The sequence below is a fragment of the Myotis daubentonii genome, chromosome 20 (genome assembly GCF_963259705.1).
Source record: "Myotis daubentonii chromosome 20, mMyoDau2.1, whole genome shotgun sequence".
Taxonomy (NCBI): Eukaryota; Metazoa; Chordata; class Mammalia; order Chiroptera; family Vespertilionidae; genus Myotis; species Myotis daubentonii.
Genome location: NC_081859.1, coordinates 15978689 through 15994305, shown reverse-complemented (window position 1 = coordinate 15994305; position 15617 = coordinate 15978689). Strand labels below are relative to the sequence as shown.

Here is a 15617-nt window from a genome sequence, read left to right as displayed (position 1 = left end):
CATGCAGAATGTGGCTGATCAGTGATTCTTCGTTATCATTGATGTTTCTCTCTCTCTCTCTCTCTCTCTCTCTCTCTCTCTCTCTCTCTCCCCCTTCCTCTGTGAAATCAATAAAAAATAAAAAATATGAACAAAATAATAGCAATACATACATATCTATCAACAATTGAATCTAAGAACCAAAATAAATGAACAAAGTATCTAAGGACCAAAATAAACTGATGAATACAATAGAACCTGAGGCATGGAAACATGGAACAGACTGACAAACCTCAGAGGGAAGAGGAAGGGGAGGGTGGAAAGAGATGAACCAAAGAACTCATATGCATATGCATTACCTATGGACACAGATAGGGGTTGATGAAGCCCTGGGGTGTGGCTGGAATGGGTGGAGGGGTGATATGTGGGGCAAAGGGGTGAACATTAGTAATATTCTCAACAGCAAATATTTTTTTTAAGAAATTAGAAAAGGAAGATCAAAAACACCTAAAATCAAGCAGAAGGGAGGAAATATAAAGATGAGAAGAGATTATTGAAATAAGAACAGAAAAATAATAGAGAAAAATGAATGGTGCCAACTGCTGAATATTTGGAAAGATCAATAAAACTAATCAAATGCTAACAAGATTGGCAAGAGACAAATGACCAATATCAGAAATTAATTAGGAGATATAAACACGTTCCCCAATGCATTCTTATGAGACTGGCATTCTTCGTGTACTCAGTACAAATAGTAAACTACTGACCCAAATCTCTTGTTAACATATTTATTAAAAATCCTCAACAACACACAACCTAGAGACAGAATCTAGTGAGAGAACATGGCAAAAGATCTTGGACAGAACCTGGCTACAGAACCTGGCTGGAGAACCTACAGAACCTGGCAATAGAACCAGGCAAGAGAACCCAACCATGCTGATCAACTGAACGCTGCCTCTGTGTCATTCCTTCTTCGCTGACTCCGTCCACACCTTTGGGGACCCCTGGACCTGCTGGGGTTGGACCCCAGCATCTGGCGCCCGAACAGAGACCCCTAGGTAAGCACCCCGCACTCGGGACGGATAGGACTCCACCGTAGGAAAAGGGTGGATAGTCTTCGCTGACTCTGTCCACACCTTTGGGAACCCCTGGAACAGGATTCCCCTAGGTAAGCCCCCCCCATTGAGAACCCCCACACTCGGGACAGATAGTACTCCACCAGGGTGCTGCAGACCCCCCTATAGAGGATAAGTAGGGTAAGAAGGTGGATAGTACAGAACTTAGATTGAGAAGATGTGCCATACTGAGTCCAAAGAAAGAAGTCTCTGTATTGATCTTTACATTAAGAAGATGTGCCATACTGAGTCTAAAGAAAAAAGACTCTGTATTGATCTTTTAACACATATGCTTGCTAGCAGAGGAATTAAGGTTACTACCAGTCAGACAGAACGTTTTATACAAGAAGTATGTCCATGCTTTTCTGAGGAAGGAAAGGTAAATGTAAAGGCATGGGAGAAGGTAGGCCCAAGGAGCCTTATCCTTAACCCCACTGCAGTCTTTCCACCCCGGGAAAGTGCAGGATTGGCAAGCTCTCCCTGGGATGATAGATCAGGACTCAGGTAATAGCAGAAAGCACCAATCGTACTCTTAAAATGGATACAAGAGAGCATTTGGGGTTTTTCTTTTTAATGCCTGCTTTGGATTGAGTAAATGCATTACGTGCGTCACCACAATGGACCCAGAGAAGCTCCTTGTCCCATCGTTCCAAAGACTTAGAGTTGCCCCGATGACAGAAAAAGCAGGAAAAGAAGAAAAGAAAGGCTATGCAAGGGACTGAGATGCCAACATGGGGTCAGCTGAAGAAGTTAAGAACTGAGGCCCAACAGATGGTAGAAAAGCAAGAAGTGGAAGCTACTCTCTCAGCCAAGTCCGAGGACTCTGAGTAAATCAGCAAAAGAAAATTTCATTGAGCAGAAACTCACTTATTTCATCAAATGGAAAGACTTACTTACAGGAGCCTGGAAGGGACCTGATGTACTTTTAACCTGGGGGAGAGGAGATGCTTGCATATTTCCACAGGATGCAGACTTACTTGTGTGGATTCCAGACCGTCTAATCCGACCTTATGTCACCCCACCCTCCGTCTCCGCCTCCTCCTCCTCCTCCTGGGTATTATCCATATTGGCCGACCCAGAGGGCACAGCTGACTCCTCCCCGGACACCGACACCACCATTAAGCACGGCCCTGATGGACCCTTTGATGCAGCCCTTCAACTCGCTGACACTTCGGGAAGCCTATCACCAATGATGCCTCCCGTAGCCAGATCAACAAGGACAACCAAACCCCCTACTTGAGGACAGCTGAAATCCCTTGACTGAAGAGGCCAGCAACCTTCTACAAGAACAAGGCTCCTTGTGCACTCCATCCACTATGTTTAAAGTTATGCTCACTATCATTGCTTGTCAGTCTTCCTCCGAGTCTTAAACAACCCAATCCGAGAGGTGGCCGCTGATTTACATGTGCTATCATTTAAAAAATAAAAAAGGGGGAATTTGCCGGAAGCCGGTCCATCCTTGCTGCTTGACACAGTCACTACAGGAAAGAAACATCTGCACAGCATATGTTTCAAGGGACCTGGTGTATATGGCATACTGTTCTTAATATGTTTGCTAACCTTCTTGGTGCTATGTGTTTTAACCAAGGTCACCTCTCCAAGAAAGGTTGTTTCCCCAGGTAGGGATTTTCCCCTGAAGTTAGGGAGGGAATAAAACCCCTTAACTAAGTGCCAGGTGGGTAGTTAATCACTTTAACTACAAACAATCACGCTTAAGCTACATAATCTTTACTCTCTGGAATGGAGATAAAAATGCCCTAACCTTTGGAATAGAGATTGATAGGATTGGAGTCAACTGGTATAAATACAGATGTAACAAGACAACAGGACACACAACCTAGAGACAGAACCTAGCAAGAGAACATGGCAAAAGATCTTGGACAGAACCTGGCTGGAGAACCTACAGAACCTGGCAATAGAACCAGGCAAGAGAACCCAACCACGCTGATCAACTGAAAAAAAAACTCCTCAACAGAATATTAGCCAATCATACCAGCAATATAAGAAAACCATACTACATCATGACAAAGTAGGAATTATCCCAACAACTCAAAGCTAATTCAATATTTTTTAATCAACCAATGCAATCCAACAGGTCAACTGTGTAAAGAAGTAAATTCACATGGTCATAAAAATTGATACAGAAAAGTGTGAGACAAAGCACAGCATTCATTCACGATAAACTCGCTTAGGGAACGTTGGATAAAGGGCACTTCCTCAATCTGGTCATGTGACTCCTGTAGCTAAAATCATACTTGATTGTGGGAAGGGAAATGATTCCACCACAGATGGGGACAAAGTCAAGAAAGTCCACTCTTACCACTTCTACTCAACATTGTACTTGACGTTTAACAAATGAAATAAGACAAGAAAGATGCATAGAGACATCCAAATGTGAATGGAGATACCAATTGTCCCTACTGATGCGTGACATAGTTATCTATGAAGAAAAATCAAAGGAATCAACTTCAAAATCAAGGCTCAATACACAAAAATGATCTATTTGGAGACTTATCATAACTGCAGTGGTGTTGCCCCTATGGGGTTGTCAAAGCAGCAGAAAAGGGGACAGAACTGAGTTCTTGTGGGAAACCATCCACAGAAACACAGCTTTCACAGAGGTGCAGCCTCAGGAGGAACTTGGCAGCACCACTTGTCACCCAGAGTTCACCCTAAATCCCCTGGTGACTGGAGGGGCCTCGTGTGTTTGCTCATTGACCTGATCCCAGGGAACATGAGACCTCCCAGCCTCTTTAGGACAGGAAGTAGGTTTGCCCCTGGGAGCCTGGAGCCCCCTGAAGTCTGGCTGTCCTCTTCCTCCCACAGAAGCGGTGAGAGGGTGCCCCCTAGTGGTCACACTTCAGAGGTGGTTCCAAGGTCCCCAGAAAACACACTGGGGTGTAAAGCTGGGGAGGGCTCAGTGAGCTTTCAAACTGACATTGAAACTTACATGCATGTTGAAGGTGCTCTATCCTGGCACCTGGGAAAACGGACTTTTCCCTAATGTAGGTTTGTGTTTCCCTCAGCCCTCATGGTGCCTGACCACCTGGCTTCAGGTGGGTCCCCCACAGCGAGGCCCAGCATCAGCCTGCAGGAGAGGGGGTCTGGGTGGTTCTTCCTCATTAAGTCTCTGAAGAGAGGTTCCAGCCCATCTCCCCGTGCACCTCTGAACCCTGGCACCTGGGGCTGCCCTTCTGGGGGCCTCTCCCTCCTAGTTCCCCTCATCCCAGGAACACAGACAACCCCCAGGTCTGTTGGTCCACCTGGCAGGACCCTGGCTGCCTGCATACTGTGCTGGGGCCTCACAGTGTTAACTAGACATGGCAGGACAGCCCCTAGCCCTTGGGGCTCAGTGCATAGAGCATGAGCCCTGGTTCAATTCCTATCAAGGGCACGGGCCTCAGTGGCAACCTGGATCCGTGCCTGCAGGAGGCAACTACTCAATGTGTCCCAATAACTCTCTGCCTCGCCCGCTCCCTTCCACTTTGTCTAAAAATTAGTGGGAAAATATCCCTGGATGAGGATGAAGAAAACTAAATACATAAATAAAGAATCTTATTTTTTTTAAAAAAAAGTAAGAAATCGTAAGAGGAAACCCTGTCTTAGTACCAAGCCCAGGGAGGACCGTGTGCGTGTTCCACTAGGAATGATGATGGAGCTCAGACCCAGCTCAGTTTTTGAATATAGAATGATGGTGGCCTCACAAGGTGGGTGTGGATATGGTGTGAAACCTTTTTCTGAAAAAGCGCGTAGGTTTCTCTGGGTCACACCCGCGTCAGGGCTCCTGACCACGTGTTATCACTTTCCGTGGGCAGAGCCTGGGCGTCAGGCCTTAGGTTGATCCTTAGGTGCTTTCTCTCTGTGTTTATGCCTCGCAGCGGGTGGTGGTGGTTGTTTTTCTCTCCAGATGCATTTTCCCACTGGTTGGTGCTTATATATCAACTCGTGTCCGGGTCTGTTTTCCAGATTCTTTAGGATTTCCCATGTGAATAATCACGTCATCTCTGAATAGAAAAGGTGCCTCCTCTCTGTGAGCCCCTGCACCTTGAAGAGAAGCCAGGAGGCGCTGCAGTAGCCCCTGTGGGTCACATCCTGGCCCCCCGCCCACCAGGATCCCCATCCAGTTCCCAAAGCTGCCCCTGGGCCCTGGGAACCCTGAGGGCAGGTCTTCAGGCCACACTCCCTGTGCCCAGCGTGAGGCACCTCATCAGGAGGCAAAGCGCAAGCCCAGCCTATGTCGTTCCCCTGTGGGTGCCCAGGTCTGAGGACACTCACCTGTGCCCTCTGCTCCCAGGATCCCCAGCTGCCGGGCTCTGGGGGCCACATGGTGTGTGTCTGACCCACAAGCACCTGGCGTTTGAGCCTAGATCACGGGGGCAGGGCCTCTGTCACTTCACTGATTTGTCCTTGTTACCGAGAGGGATGCTGGTGTGTCAATGGCCCTCAGTGCTGGTGGAATGAATGAATGAATGAATGAATGAATGAATGAATGAAGTCCAATCAATTAATGTGGGTGAACAGGTTCTGGAATTGGTGTAAGGTCCACGTGGCCACACCCACAGGCCCGTGTATGAGCACCCTTGTCTGTGGCCCCTGCCTTGGGTCCCACCTGCCCAAGGACCCGGCTCTGGAGAAAACTGGCTGCAGAACTGGGATCTGTGCCTCAGCAGGCTGTGTGCACCTGGGGCCTTATATCAGAGAGCGATGCTCAGGCAAATGACAAGCGTGGCTTCCTGTGTAAATACAGCCTCCACCGGGGCCACTGAGCCGGCTGAGTCTGGATGACCCAGGGACATGGCTGTCTTCTTCCTCATCTTCCTTCCCGTGCTGGGGCTCCCCTGGGGTCAGTGAACCTGGGGGTTCACATCCGTGTTCACAGAGACGTGGACTGATTAACCTTGTTGCTTCCTTCTGTCCCAGGTGTCCTGCCCCAGGTGCAGCTGCAGGAGTCGGGATCCACGGTGGTGCAGCCCTCGCAGACCCTGTCCCTCACCTGAGCCATCTCTGGAGACAGTGTCTCCAGCAACACTGCCACTTGGAACTGGGTCAGGCAGCCCCCAGGGAAAGGGCTCCAGTGGCTGGGAAGGATCTACTGCAGGTCCAAGTGGTACAGACAGTACGTGTCATCTCTCCAAAGTCGGTTAGTCATCGACCCAGACACGTCCTAGAACCAGTCTCCCTGCAGCTGCGGTCCTTGACCAGCGAGGACACAGCTGTGTATTACTGTGCAAGACACAGTGAGGGGAAGTCAGTGTGAGCCCAGACACAAACCTCCCTGAGGGAGACAGCAGGGCTGGGCTGCAGGGAGCGTCGAGAACACCAGGAGGCGCTGAGGACCAGCAGAGGCCCAGGACCAGGAACAGGTGCAGAGTTAAGCAAAGATAACATTTCCGACTCTGTCTTAAAATACTTTTGCTCCAAGCAACAGAGATCACAGAAAGCCCTCTCCTATGTCTAGGTTTAGGGATTGTATTAATGATCATAAAAGGGGCTCTATCTTTATTCTGACATAATCCAGGGACTGAAAGGAACCTCCCAGGGGCTCTGATCACACATTCCTACCTGGGCAGCCCTGGGGGTGGGCCCGCCCCAGGCCTATGAGTTCTTTCCTAAAAGGCTCATCTGTCCCTTGAGCAACCCTGTCCATTGCTCCTGTGCATCTGGGTTGACTCACCTGTGACATCAGCATGACCACCCTCAGGAGAGCACCTCCTGGTAACTGTCCTGTCACCCAGTCCCCGCCTCCCTCTCTCCCATCTCCATGTCACCTTCCTCACCTTCCTGCCTTAACTTCAAATGCACAAATGCAGCTACAAATGGTTGTTCTCTGTGCATTTGAGGTCTTGCTCCTGAACAGTTGACAGTTTGGCTCCAATAAAAGCTTGTAAAACATTCTCTCCATGTTTGGACATTTCTTACATCAATATGTCGTCTTTTCTTCATTTATGACATACGTTCATACCTGCTTCTGCCCCATGTGGAGAGGGAAGTGCACACAATTATTAAAAACCTGCGACCTCGCCAGGATGAGGTCTAAAGAGTTCCCGTGTGTTGGAGGGAAAACAAGTTTGTTGTTGGTTGTCATGGACGTCAGGTTCCCTTCCTTAGGAACGAGGCCTCTCCAGCTGTGCCCATCTCCCCTGTGACACGTTTCCAGGTTCCCCTGGGTGGGTGAAATGGCATAAAACCCACAACATACATGAACCACGTTGACGTAGTTGACATACGCATGTCCAAACATGTGGAGAGTTTTTAAGAGTTGATCCGAGCCAAACCTAGGACAGTGGCAAGGAAGCAGGATCTCGGATGCCCCTGACAATGCCAGGGTCACAGCTGCTCTCCCAGCTTCTCTGACACGTTTGGGATTGAGGAGGAGGAGGGAAGGCTGCATGGAGGTGGGAGGGGGCAGGCGGGGGTTGGATTGCAGGCACTTACCAAGAGCGCTCTCCTGAGGGCGGTTAGGGCTTGTTTGAAAGGAGCGTTGACCTCCATGCTCAAGAACTATGGGCAGGGCCTGCTTGAGGCAAAGAGAAGCCTTTTACCAAAAAGGTAAGGCCTGGGGCTGACTCCCCCCATAACGGCCCATTTGGGAATTCTGACCAGATCACCCTGAACGGTGACTGTCAGTCCCTGGGCACGTGTCTACCTTGTTTCTTCCACAAAGTGCACAGTCTGTGGCATGTGGCACTTTTGCTGTGCTGAGCGGCCATCACCTCCTGTGCCCACTTCCACAGCATTTTGATTGCAGCCTGGCGAAGCCCAGCCCCCATTGCACACTGACTCCCACCCCCTCCTCCTCTCAGCCCAGAAAACCCCTCATCTCTGCGTTTCTTTTAAACCAGGACCCAGCATCTCTGAACCAGCAGCCTGGGGAGGTGCGAGCTGGGTCTGATGCTGAGCAGAGAGCAGGGTTTTGGGATGAGGCAGCCGCCCTGCACACCTCATCCATCAGCACGGTGTGGGCGGCTGATGCAGTTCATGGATGAGCCTTGCTTAACGCAGGTGTGCAGTGGGCTCATAATGTGTCCACAGGGCCGGTCTCCCCTCTCCACACCAGGGCTGTGGTTTCCCTCTGGAACCGGCCCTGGGCCAGCTCGATTTGGGGTAGGTGACCTCGCTCAGAGCTGGGTGGGCATGGTCTCCTCTTGGGGCAAAGCAAGTGGGAGGAGTGGGGGCCTCACCCCCAGCGAGTCCTGGTGAGCTGGCTGGGCTCTGTGCTGCATGAGGCAGAGGGAGAGTCAGTGGGACGGGGCTGCCCCCAGAAGAAGAGCTGAGAACTGACCTACAGGTGGCCCCTCTGACACCGAGAAGGGAGGTGCTCACCTGCCCCCAAGGATGACTTGGTGCCTCAATTTCTACCCAGGGTTTTTCTTCCAAAAGTCAACATGTTCCTTTTATTATTTTTTTATTCTCACCCAAACATACTTTTCCCATTACTTTTCAGAAAGAGAATGGAAGAGAGGAGCAGGGATCGGGGTGGGTGGGGGGAGAAACATTGATGTGAGAGAGGCACATGCATTGGTTGTTTCCTCAATGACCCTGACCGGGGCCAGGAGTGAACCAGCAACCTTGACCGGAAATTGAATGTGAGACCATGAGATGCCCGGGCCAATGTGTAAACCACTGGACAACACCAACCAGGGTTCCATTTGTAAAGACGGAACGTGTTCCAGTTTGGGAGGCTGGGAAAACAGGACCTTTGCACACGAAGAGCAGGGAAGTTAAGTGAAATCTGTGGTTTTGGGAAGGCAGTTACAAGCTGTGACAGGGACAGCAGTTTACACACTGAGGCTGTGGCCACAGCATCCACCCGGCCTCTCCTGCTGAGTCACATGTACACCCTCGAGTTTTGTAGAAGATCTGAATGGGGAAAACAACGAAGAGAATCTTCCAGTCTCAAAATGAAAGCATCATACAGTGCAAGGTCTTATTCCCAAATCCCGAAAGGCAACATAGCTCACAGCGGGTGAAGGAGAGGGAGAAGAAGTCCCACCCATGCACCCCTGGGTCCTCATCAACACCCCAAGATTGGAGGACTCTCAATCCTGGAGGCTGCCCCCAAAGGAATAGGGTCAGGGTGACCGGATCTCGGGAAAGGAGGGAGGAAAGGTGGGTCAGACAGGAACCCCTGTGACCAGCATCCTTGAGTCCTTTCTCATCTGGGGTCGCCCTGAGGATGACAAGGTCAGACATGCAGCCCAGGGTCCCAGCTGCACCCTTATATCCAGACTCCATGCAAATGGGGCTCCCCTCTTGCTCCTAAAAGAGGGCCCTGCCCCACATGCTGGGGAGACACCCAGAAGCCACATGCCTGAGACAGGACCCCAGCGGCTCCACCATGGACATGGTGCCAAGCTGCCCTTTCCTCCTGATCATTCTTCAAGATCATTCTCAGGAGTGGGGAGCACTGAGACTTGTGCCTGTGCCTGTTGTTGCTTCCATGTGATTCTAAGTCCACCTAGTGTCTCTGTGTTTGCAGGAGTCCAGTGTGAGGTGCAGCTGGTGGAGTCTAGGGGAGGCCTGATGCCACCTGGGGGGTCTCTGAGACTCTCTTGTGCAGCCTCTGGATTCACCTTCAGTAGCTACTGGATGGGCTGGGTCGGCCAGGCTCCAGGGAAGGGGCGGGAGTGGGTCTCACTCATTACTGATTATGGTGGTAGCACATACTATGCCTATTCTGTAAAGGGCCAATTCACCATCTCCAGGGACAATGCCAAGAACACAATGTATCTGCAAATGAACAGCCTGACAGCCGAGGACATGGCCGTGTATTACTGTGCAAGAGAGACAGTGATGGGAAGTCAATGTGAGCCCAGACACAACCTCCCTGAGGGAGGCAGCAGGGCTGGGCTGCAGGGGGGCACTCAGAACTATTGGACTGACTAAACTCAGGACTCACTAAACTCCAGAATGTAGCCCCAAAGGCATGTGCAGGGATTGGCCAAAGAGGAGTTTCCTTTACAAGTTTGTTTCCTCTTCATCATAAAAAAATAAAATAGCCCTGGTCGATTTTCTCAGTGGATAGAGCATCCGTCTGCAAACTGAAGGGTCCCAGGTTTGATTACGGTCAAGGGCATGGACCTCAGTTCCAACAGCCTCCCCAGCCCGGGTCCTGGTCTGGGCTATTGCAGGAGGCAATAAATCCACGGATTTCTCTCACATTGATGTTTCTCGCTGCCTTGCCCTCTCTCTTCCACTCTCTGTAAAAACATCAATGGAGAAATATCCTCGAGTGAGGATTAAAAAAATGTATATTAATAAAAGGCTCATGGACATCATACCATCTTGCCATCATGACCAAAGAGCAGCGGCTCTCGCGGGCAGGGAGGGGCAGCGAGCTACTAGCCCAGAGGGCTGTAAGGGTTGGAGGGCAGAGCGATGGGCAAGGCGGCCAGCTGAGGCAAGCAGAGGCTAGCACACTGGGCCTCTAGTAAATAAATAAAAATCAATTAATGAATCTCTGGAGCTCTGTTTAACCTGTTGCCACTGACACGAAGTTCCTTGGATCCAGGCCTCAAAGAGCAGGGTGATTCCACACTACAGTGACAGGCATGGCCAGGAGGTGCTGCTCTCAGAATCAGCAGAACCACTGTGACCTCACCCACTGTGTCCTCACCCCCTGTATCCACACCCAGTGTGTCCTCACCCACCGTGGCCTCACCCACCGTGTTCTCACCCACTGTGTTTTCACACACTGTGTCCTCACCCTCTGTGTCCTCACCCACTGTGGATTCACCCATTGTGGAACCACCCGCTGGCGGGCTCCTGCGTCATCCTCCCCTTTCTCTCAGTCTTACTGCCTGGTCCCCACGCCCACTTGATCCAGCCCGTGGTCGCCCAGGAGGGGCAGGGAGGTCTGGGCTCTCAGGGTTCCCTCCAGTTGTGTCTCCAGAGCCCTGGTCAAGCCTGAGAGGAAGACAGTTCCACTCCTGGCCAGGAAGGAGGCATAAAGGAGCCTGAGGGGGTCCTCTCACTAAGAATTCATCAGAGGAAAAGAAGCAGAGATCTCCGCTCAGTCACCCATTCTCAAGGGTCCCCATGGGGCTCAAGGCCCCCCAGAGGCCTGGAGACTTCAGAGCACTTCTACTTTTTTAAAGCAATCCTGTTTCTTTTTAAAATATTTATTTATTCATTTTCTTTTTTGAGAGAGAGAGAGGAAGGGAGAGAGAGAAAAACATTGATTTGTTGTTCTATTTATTATGCATTCTTTGGTTGATTCTTGTATGTGCTCTGACTGGGGATCAAACCTGCAACTTTACTGTATCAGGATGATGCTGTAACCAACTGAACTGCCCAGCCAGTGCCAATTCTATTTTTTTAAAAATATAACTTGATTGATTTCAGAGAGGAAGGGAAGAGGGAGGGAGAGATAGAAACATCAATGATGAGAGAGAGTCATTGATCTGCTATTACCTGCACACTCCCTACTGGGATCACGCCCACAACCTAGGCAAGTGCACTTGACCAAAATCAAACCCAAGACCCTTCAGTCCGCAGGCCAATGCTCTATCCACTGAGCCCAACTGGCCAGGGCTCAGACCACCTCTTGGTGTTCTCCAGCCACTTGGCTTTACCCCTCGGCAGGGATATTCCAGGAGCACTGAGCTTAGCATGGCAATGTGGAGGGCTGGCCCAGCAGCCCACGTGGCCCGTGTCACCTGGGGGAGGGAGATCTCTGCAATCTCCCGGTCTGAGGCCCTGTAGCATTTGTCATAGGACTTGTTCATTCAGGAAAGCATGGCTTGTCCCTAGAAAGATGGATGGCAGGCCAATTTCCAAATTATATACCAGGATGAGCCTCCAAAGATGGAATAAGCAAAATACATCTTAGGTGGGATGCATGTCATTGGCGATGTAAGTGTCATAAGTGACATGCCCGTCTGTGCTGCATGACTGTCATAGCTGACACACATGTCATAAATGACAGGCATGTCCTATGTGGCCTATATTGGAAGCAACATATATGTCATGGTATGTTTTAGCATGTTACAAACAACGCTCTAGGAGGACATTGTTCCTGGCTTAGCGGGACCACACGTAAGCAATCTTGGGAGGCTACTGTGTGTTAGACACAGAGGCTGCCTGTGTTGCTCTGCTTTGGAGGTGCTCACTGTGTGAGCTGCCAGAGGACAGGGTCCTGTGTCCGCCTCTTTCTAGGAGGGAAAGGGCAGCTCTCAGCATCTGTGGGAATTACCAAGCCCACCGTCCAATGTTCTCATCGAGGTGCCTCTCCACCCGAAGTGGATGAAGGCTCTTAATGTCCAACATCATCGCTGGTACTGGGCCTTTCTCCTTTTGTTTCTTCTTCTTTCTTTTCTTTCTTTTTTTTTTTTTTTTTGATCCTGGGTCATCCAGGAGGACATTCATCATGACCTTCCCAAAAGGAGGTGGTGGGCATAGGGAGATGGGACCCAGCAAGGAAGCTTCCAGCCCAGCCTCTCCTGCCTCGTCACATGTTGACGTTCCAGTTTCATGGAAGAACAGAGAGAATCTTTCAGTCTCAAAATAAAACCATCATTCCAAGGAAAATCTTATTCCCAAACCCCAGAAAGGCCACATAGCCCAAGGTGGGTGAAGGAGAGCAAGAGAAAGCCCCGTCAACTTGCCTCTGAGGGCAGCACCCCTGGGTCCTCATCAAACCCAAGGATGGAGACTCACAATCCTCTAGGCTGCCCCCAAAGGAATGGGGTCAGGGTGATGGGTCTCAGGAAAGGAGGGAGGGAGAGTGGGTCAGACGGATCACCTTGTCACCAGCATCCTTGAGTCCTTTCCCATCTGGGGTCGCCCCGAGGATGACAAGGTCAGGCATGCAGCCCAGGGTCCCAGCTGCACCCTTATATCCAGACTCCATGCAAATGGGGCTCTCCTCCTGCTCATAAAAGAGGCCCTGCCCCGCATGTTGGGGAGACACCCAGAACCCAAGTGCCTGAGACAGGACACCAGCGGCTCCACCATGGACTTGGTGCCAAGCTGCGTTTTCCTCCTGATCATTTTTCAAGGTCATTCTCAGGAGTGGGGAGCGCTGAGACCTGTGCCTGTGCCTGTTTTTGCTTCCATGTGATTCTAAGTCCACCTTGTGTCTCTCTTTGGAGGTGTCCAGTGTGAGGTAGTACTGGTGGAGTCTGGGGGAGGCCTGATGCAGCCTGCGGGGTCTCTGAGACTCTCTTGTGCAGCCTCTGGATTCACCTTCAGTAGCTCCTGGATGGACTGGGTCCGCCAGGCTCCAGGAAAGGGGCTGGAGTGGCTTGGTGAAATTAATCCTGATGCAAGTACCACAAACTATGCGAATGCTGTGAAGGGCCGATTCACCATCTCCAGAGACAACGCCAGGAACACGCTGTATCTGCACCCAGGACATGGCCATGTATTACTGTGTGAGAGACACACAGTGAGGGGAAGTCTGTGTGAGCCCAGACACAAACCTCCCTGAGGGAGGCAGCAGGGCTGGGCTGCAGGGGGCGTCCATGACACCAGAGGGCGCTCAAGACCAGCACAGCCCCCAGACCAGGAGCAGGAGGAGAGTTAAGCAAAGACACAGTTTCCTGCTCTGCCTTAAATTAACTTTGCTCCCAGGCTCAGCCACAGAGCTCACAGAAAGCCCTTTCCTATGTCTAGGTTTAGGGATTGCATTTGTCAATAAAAAAGGAGGCTCTGTGGTAAATCTGACAAAATTCAGTGACTGAAGGGAGACTCTGATCTCAAATTCCTATCTGGTTGAGGATTTACAAAACAAACTAAATAAATAAAGGAACCTTATTTTAATAAAACAGGACAGGAAGAACATGGTAGGAGGAAACCCCATCTTAGTACTGTCAACATAAAGAACACATTCAAATCTCTAAAGAATTTCTGTGAGCTCGTATCAGCCAAACTGTTGACAAATGCCAGGATGCAGAACCTCCACAGACTGAGATAATGCTCCTAAGAATGGCGGCTTTTCCTATATTTTTATACATTGCAATCAAAGGAGGGACGTAGGTGGGTTACATGAAAAAAATGGGCAGAGGCCTCTTCGAGTTGTCTCCACCTCAGCCTGTCTACTTGAGGAGGGGACCATCCTGGCTCAGGTGCACAGTTCTTTGTTCTTACAGCCTCTTCCCTCCTCCCGCATTCCCTTTGCCCTGGGGACACTCAGTAACTCTTTCCAATAAAAGCTGACTGTTGGGGGGGGGGGATCTCAGAGGCCTATTTCCTACACTGGGGAACTCCCTAAGCAGAACCTCGCTTCTGTGACTCCTGTCAGAGCCATCATTCTTTTATTGATTTTCTAAAATATTTTTTTGTTAATCCTCACTGAGTGTATTTTCCCATTGATTTTTAGAGAGAGTGCAAGGCAGAGGGAGAGACAGACAGAAACATCTGGGAGATGTGGGAGAGAGACAGACATCGATCGGTTGCCTCCTGCTCACACCCCATCCAGGGCTGGGGAACCTGCAACCCAGGTGCATGCCCTTGATCAGAATCAAACCCGGGACCTTTCATTCTCCAGGCTGACACTCTAGCCACTGAGCCTCACAGCCAGGGCAGGAGCCATTGCTCTTTGCAGACTAACCACTGGGGTCACTTTAGAAGGAAGAGCCTCTATGCATCCACCTGTCCATTTGGTGTCTCGGCTGCTCCTGCCCCTGCTCCCTGCAGAGGTGCCCTCTAGTCCCCAGCTCCCTGTGCTCACCATGAGGGCACCTCATCAGGAGGCAAAACGCAAGCCCAGGCCTATGTCCTTCCCCTGTGAGTCCCCTGGGCTGAAGACCTTCACCTGCGCCCTCTGCTCCCAGGTTCCCCAGCTGCCCAGCTCTGCGAACCACATGGTGTGTGTCTGACACACAAGTGAAGCACAGTAACCTCCATCTTGTATAAAACTGCTGTTTGAAATTCTCTGCTATTGTTAGATAGTCCCTAGTCCTATAAACTCTGTCACTGTAAAATCTGTCCCTTTAAGAAAGTCACTTATTCTATAAAATGACTTTGTTTTTAGTTCAAATAATAGAAAAAGATAAACTTAACTGTCTGGCCTTGCAAGCTAGCCATCTACAGGGGCCGATACACTGATACTGATATTAATTCACATATTCTGCCAAGTGTTTGTTCATCCAAGGTTACAGGTGTCTATATAGATATGATATGTACTCAAGGTTACAAGCTGTCTTACACAAAAAGCTAGAAGGTTATAAGAAGGAAATACTCCCTCCTGTGTGTGCTCAGAATTTGACAGAGGTAATCTGCTCTGAATCTGCCTGCAATAAAGATGACTCCTAACTAATTGGCTTATTAGGCGTCTTGTCCAGCTCCCTGATCCTCGATATAACACAAGCACCTGGTGTGCGACCCCAGAACACGGGCAAAGGGCCTCTGTCTTCTTCACTGGTTTGTCCTTGTTGCCTAGAGCAGTGGTCGGCAAACTGCAGCTCGCGAGCCACATTTGGCTCTTTGGCCCCTTGAGTGTGACTCTTCCACAAAATACCACGTTCGGGCGCGCACGTCCAGTGTGATTGAAACTTCGTGGCCCATGCCCAGAAGTTGGTA

General features: G+C 50.3%; 1 gene segment (V, D, J or C); it reads left to right on the top strand.

The window, feature by feature from the left end:
* Nucleotides 1–9839: 9839 nt before the first annotated feature.
* The window catches only part of LOC132222417 (immunoglobulin heavy constant mu-like), a 47220-nt gene continuing 41442 nt past the window's right edge, over nt 9840–15617 (top strand). The window contains 1 exon segment of the C gene segment in view: nt 9840–9884. Within this exon segment, the coding sequence occupies nt 9855–9884 (30 nt within the window).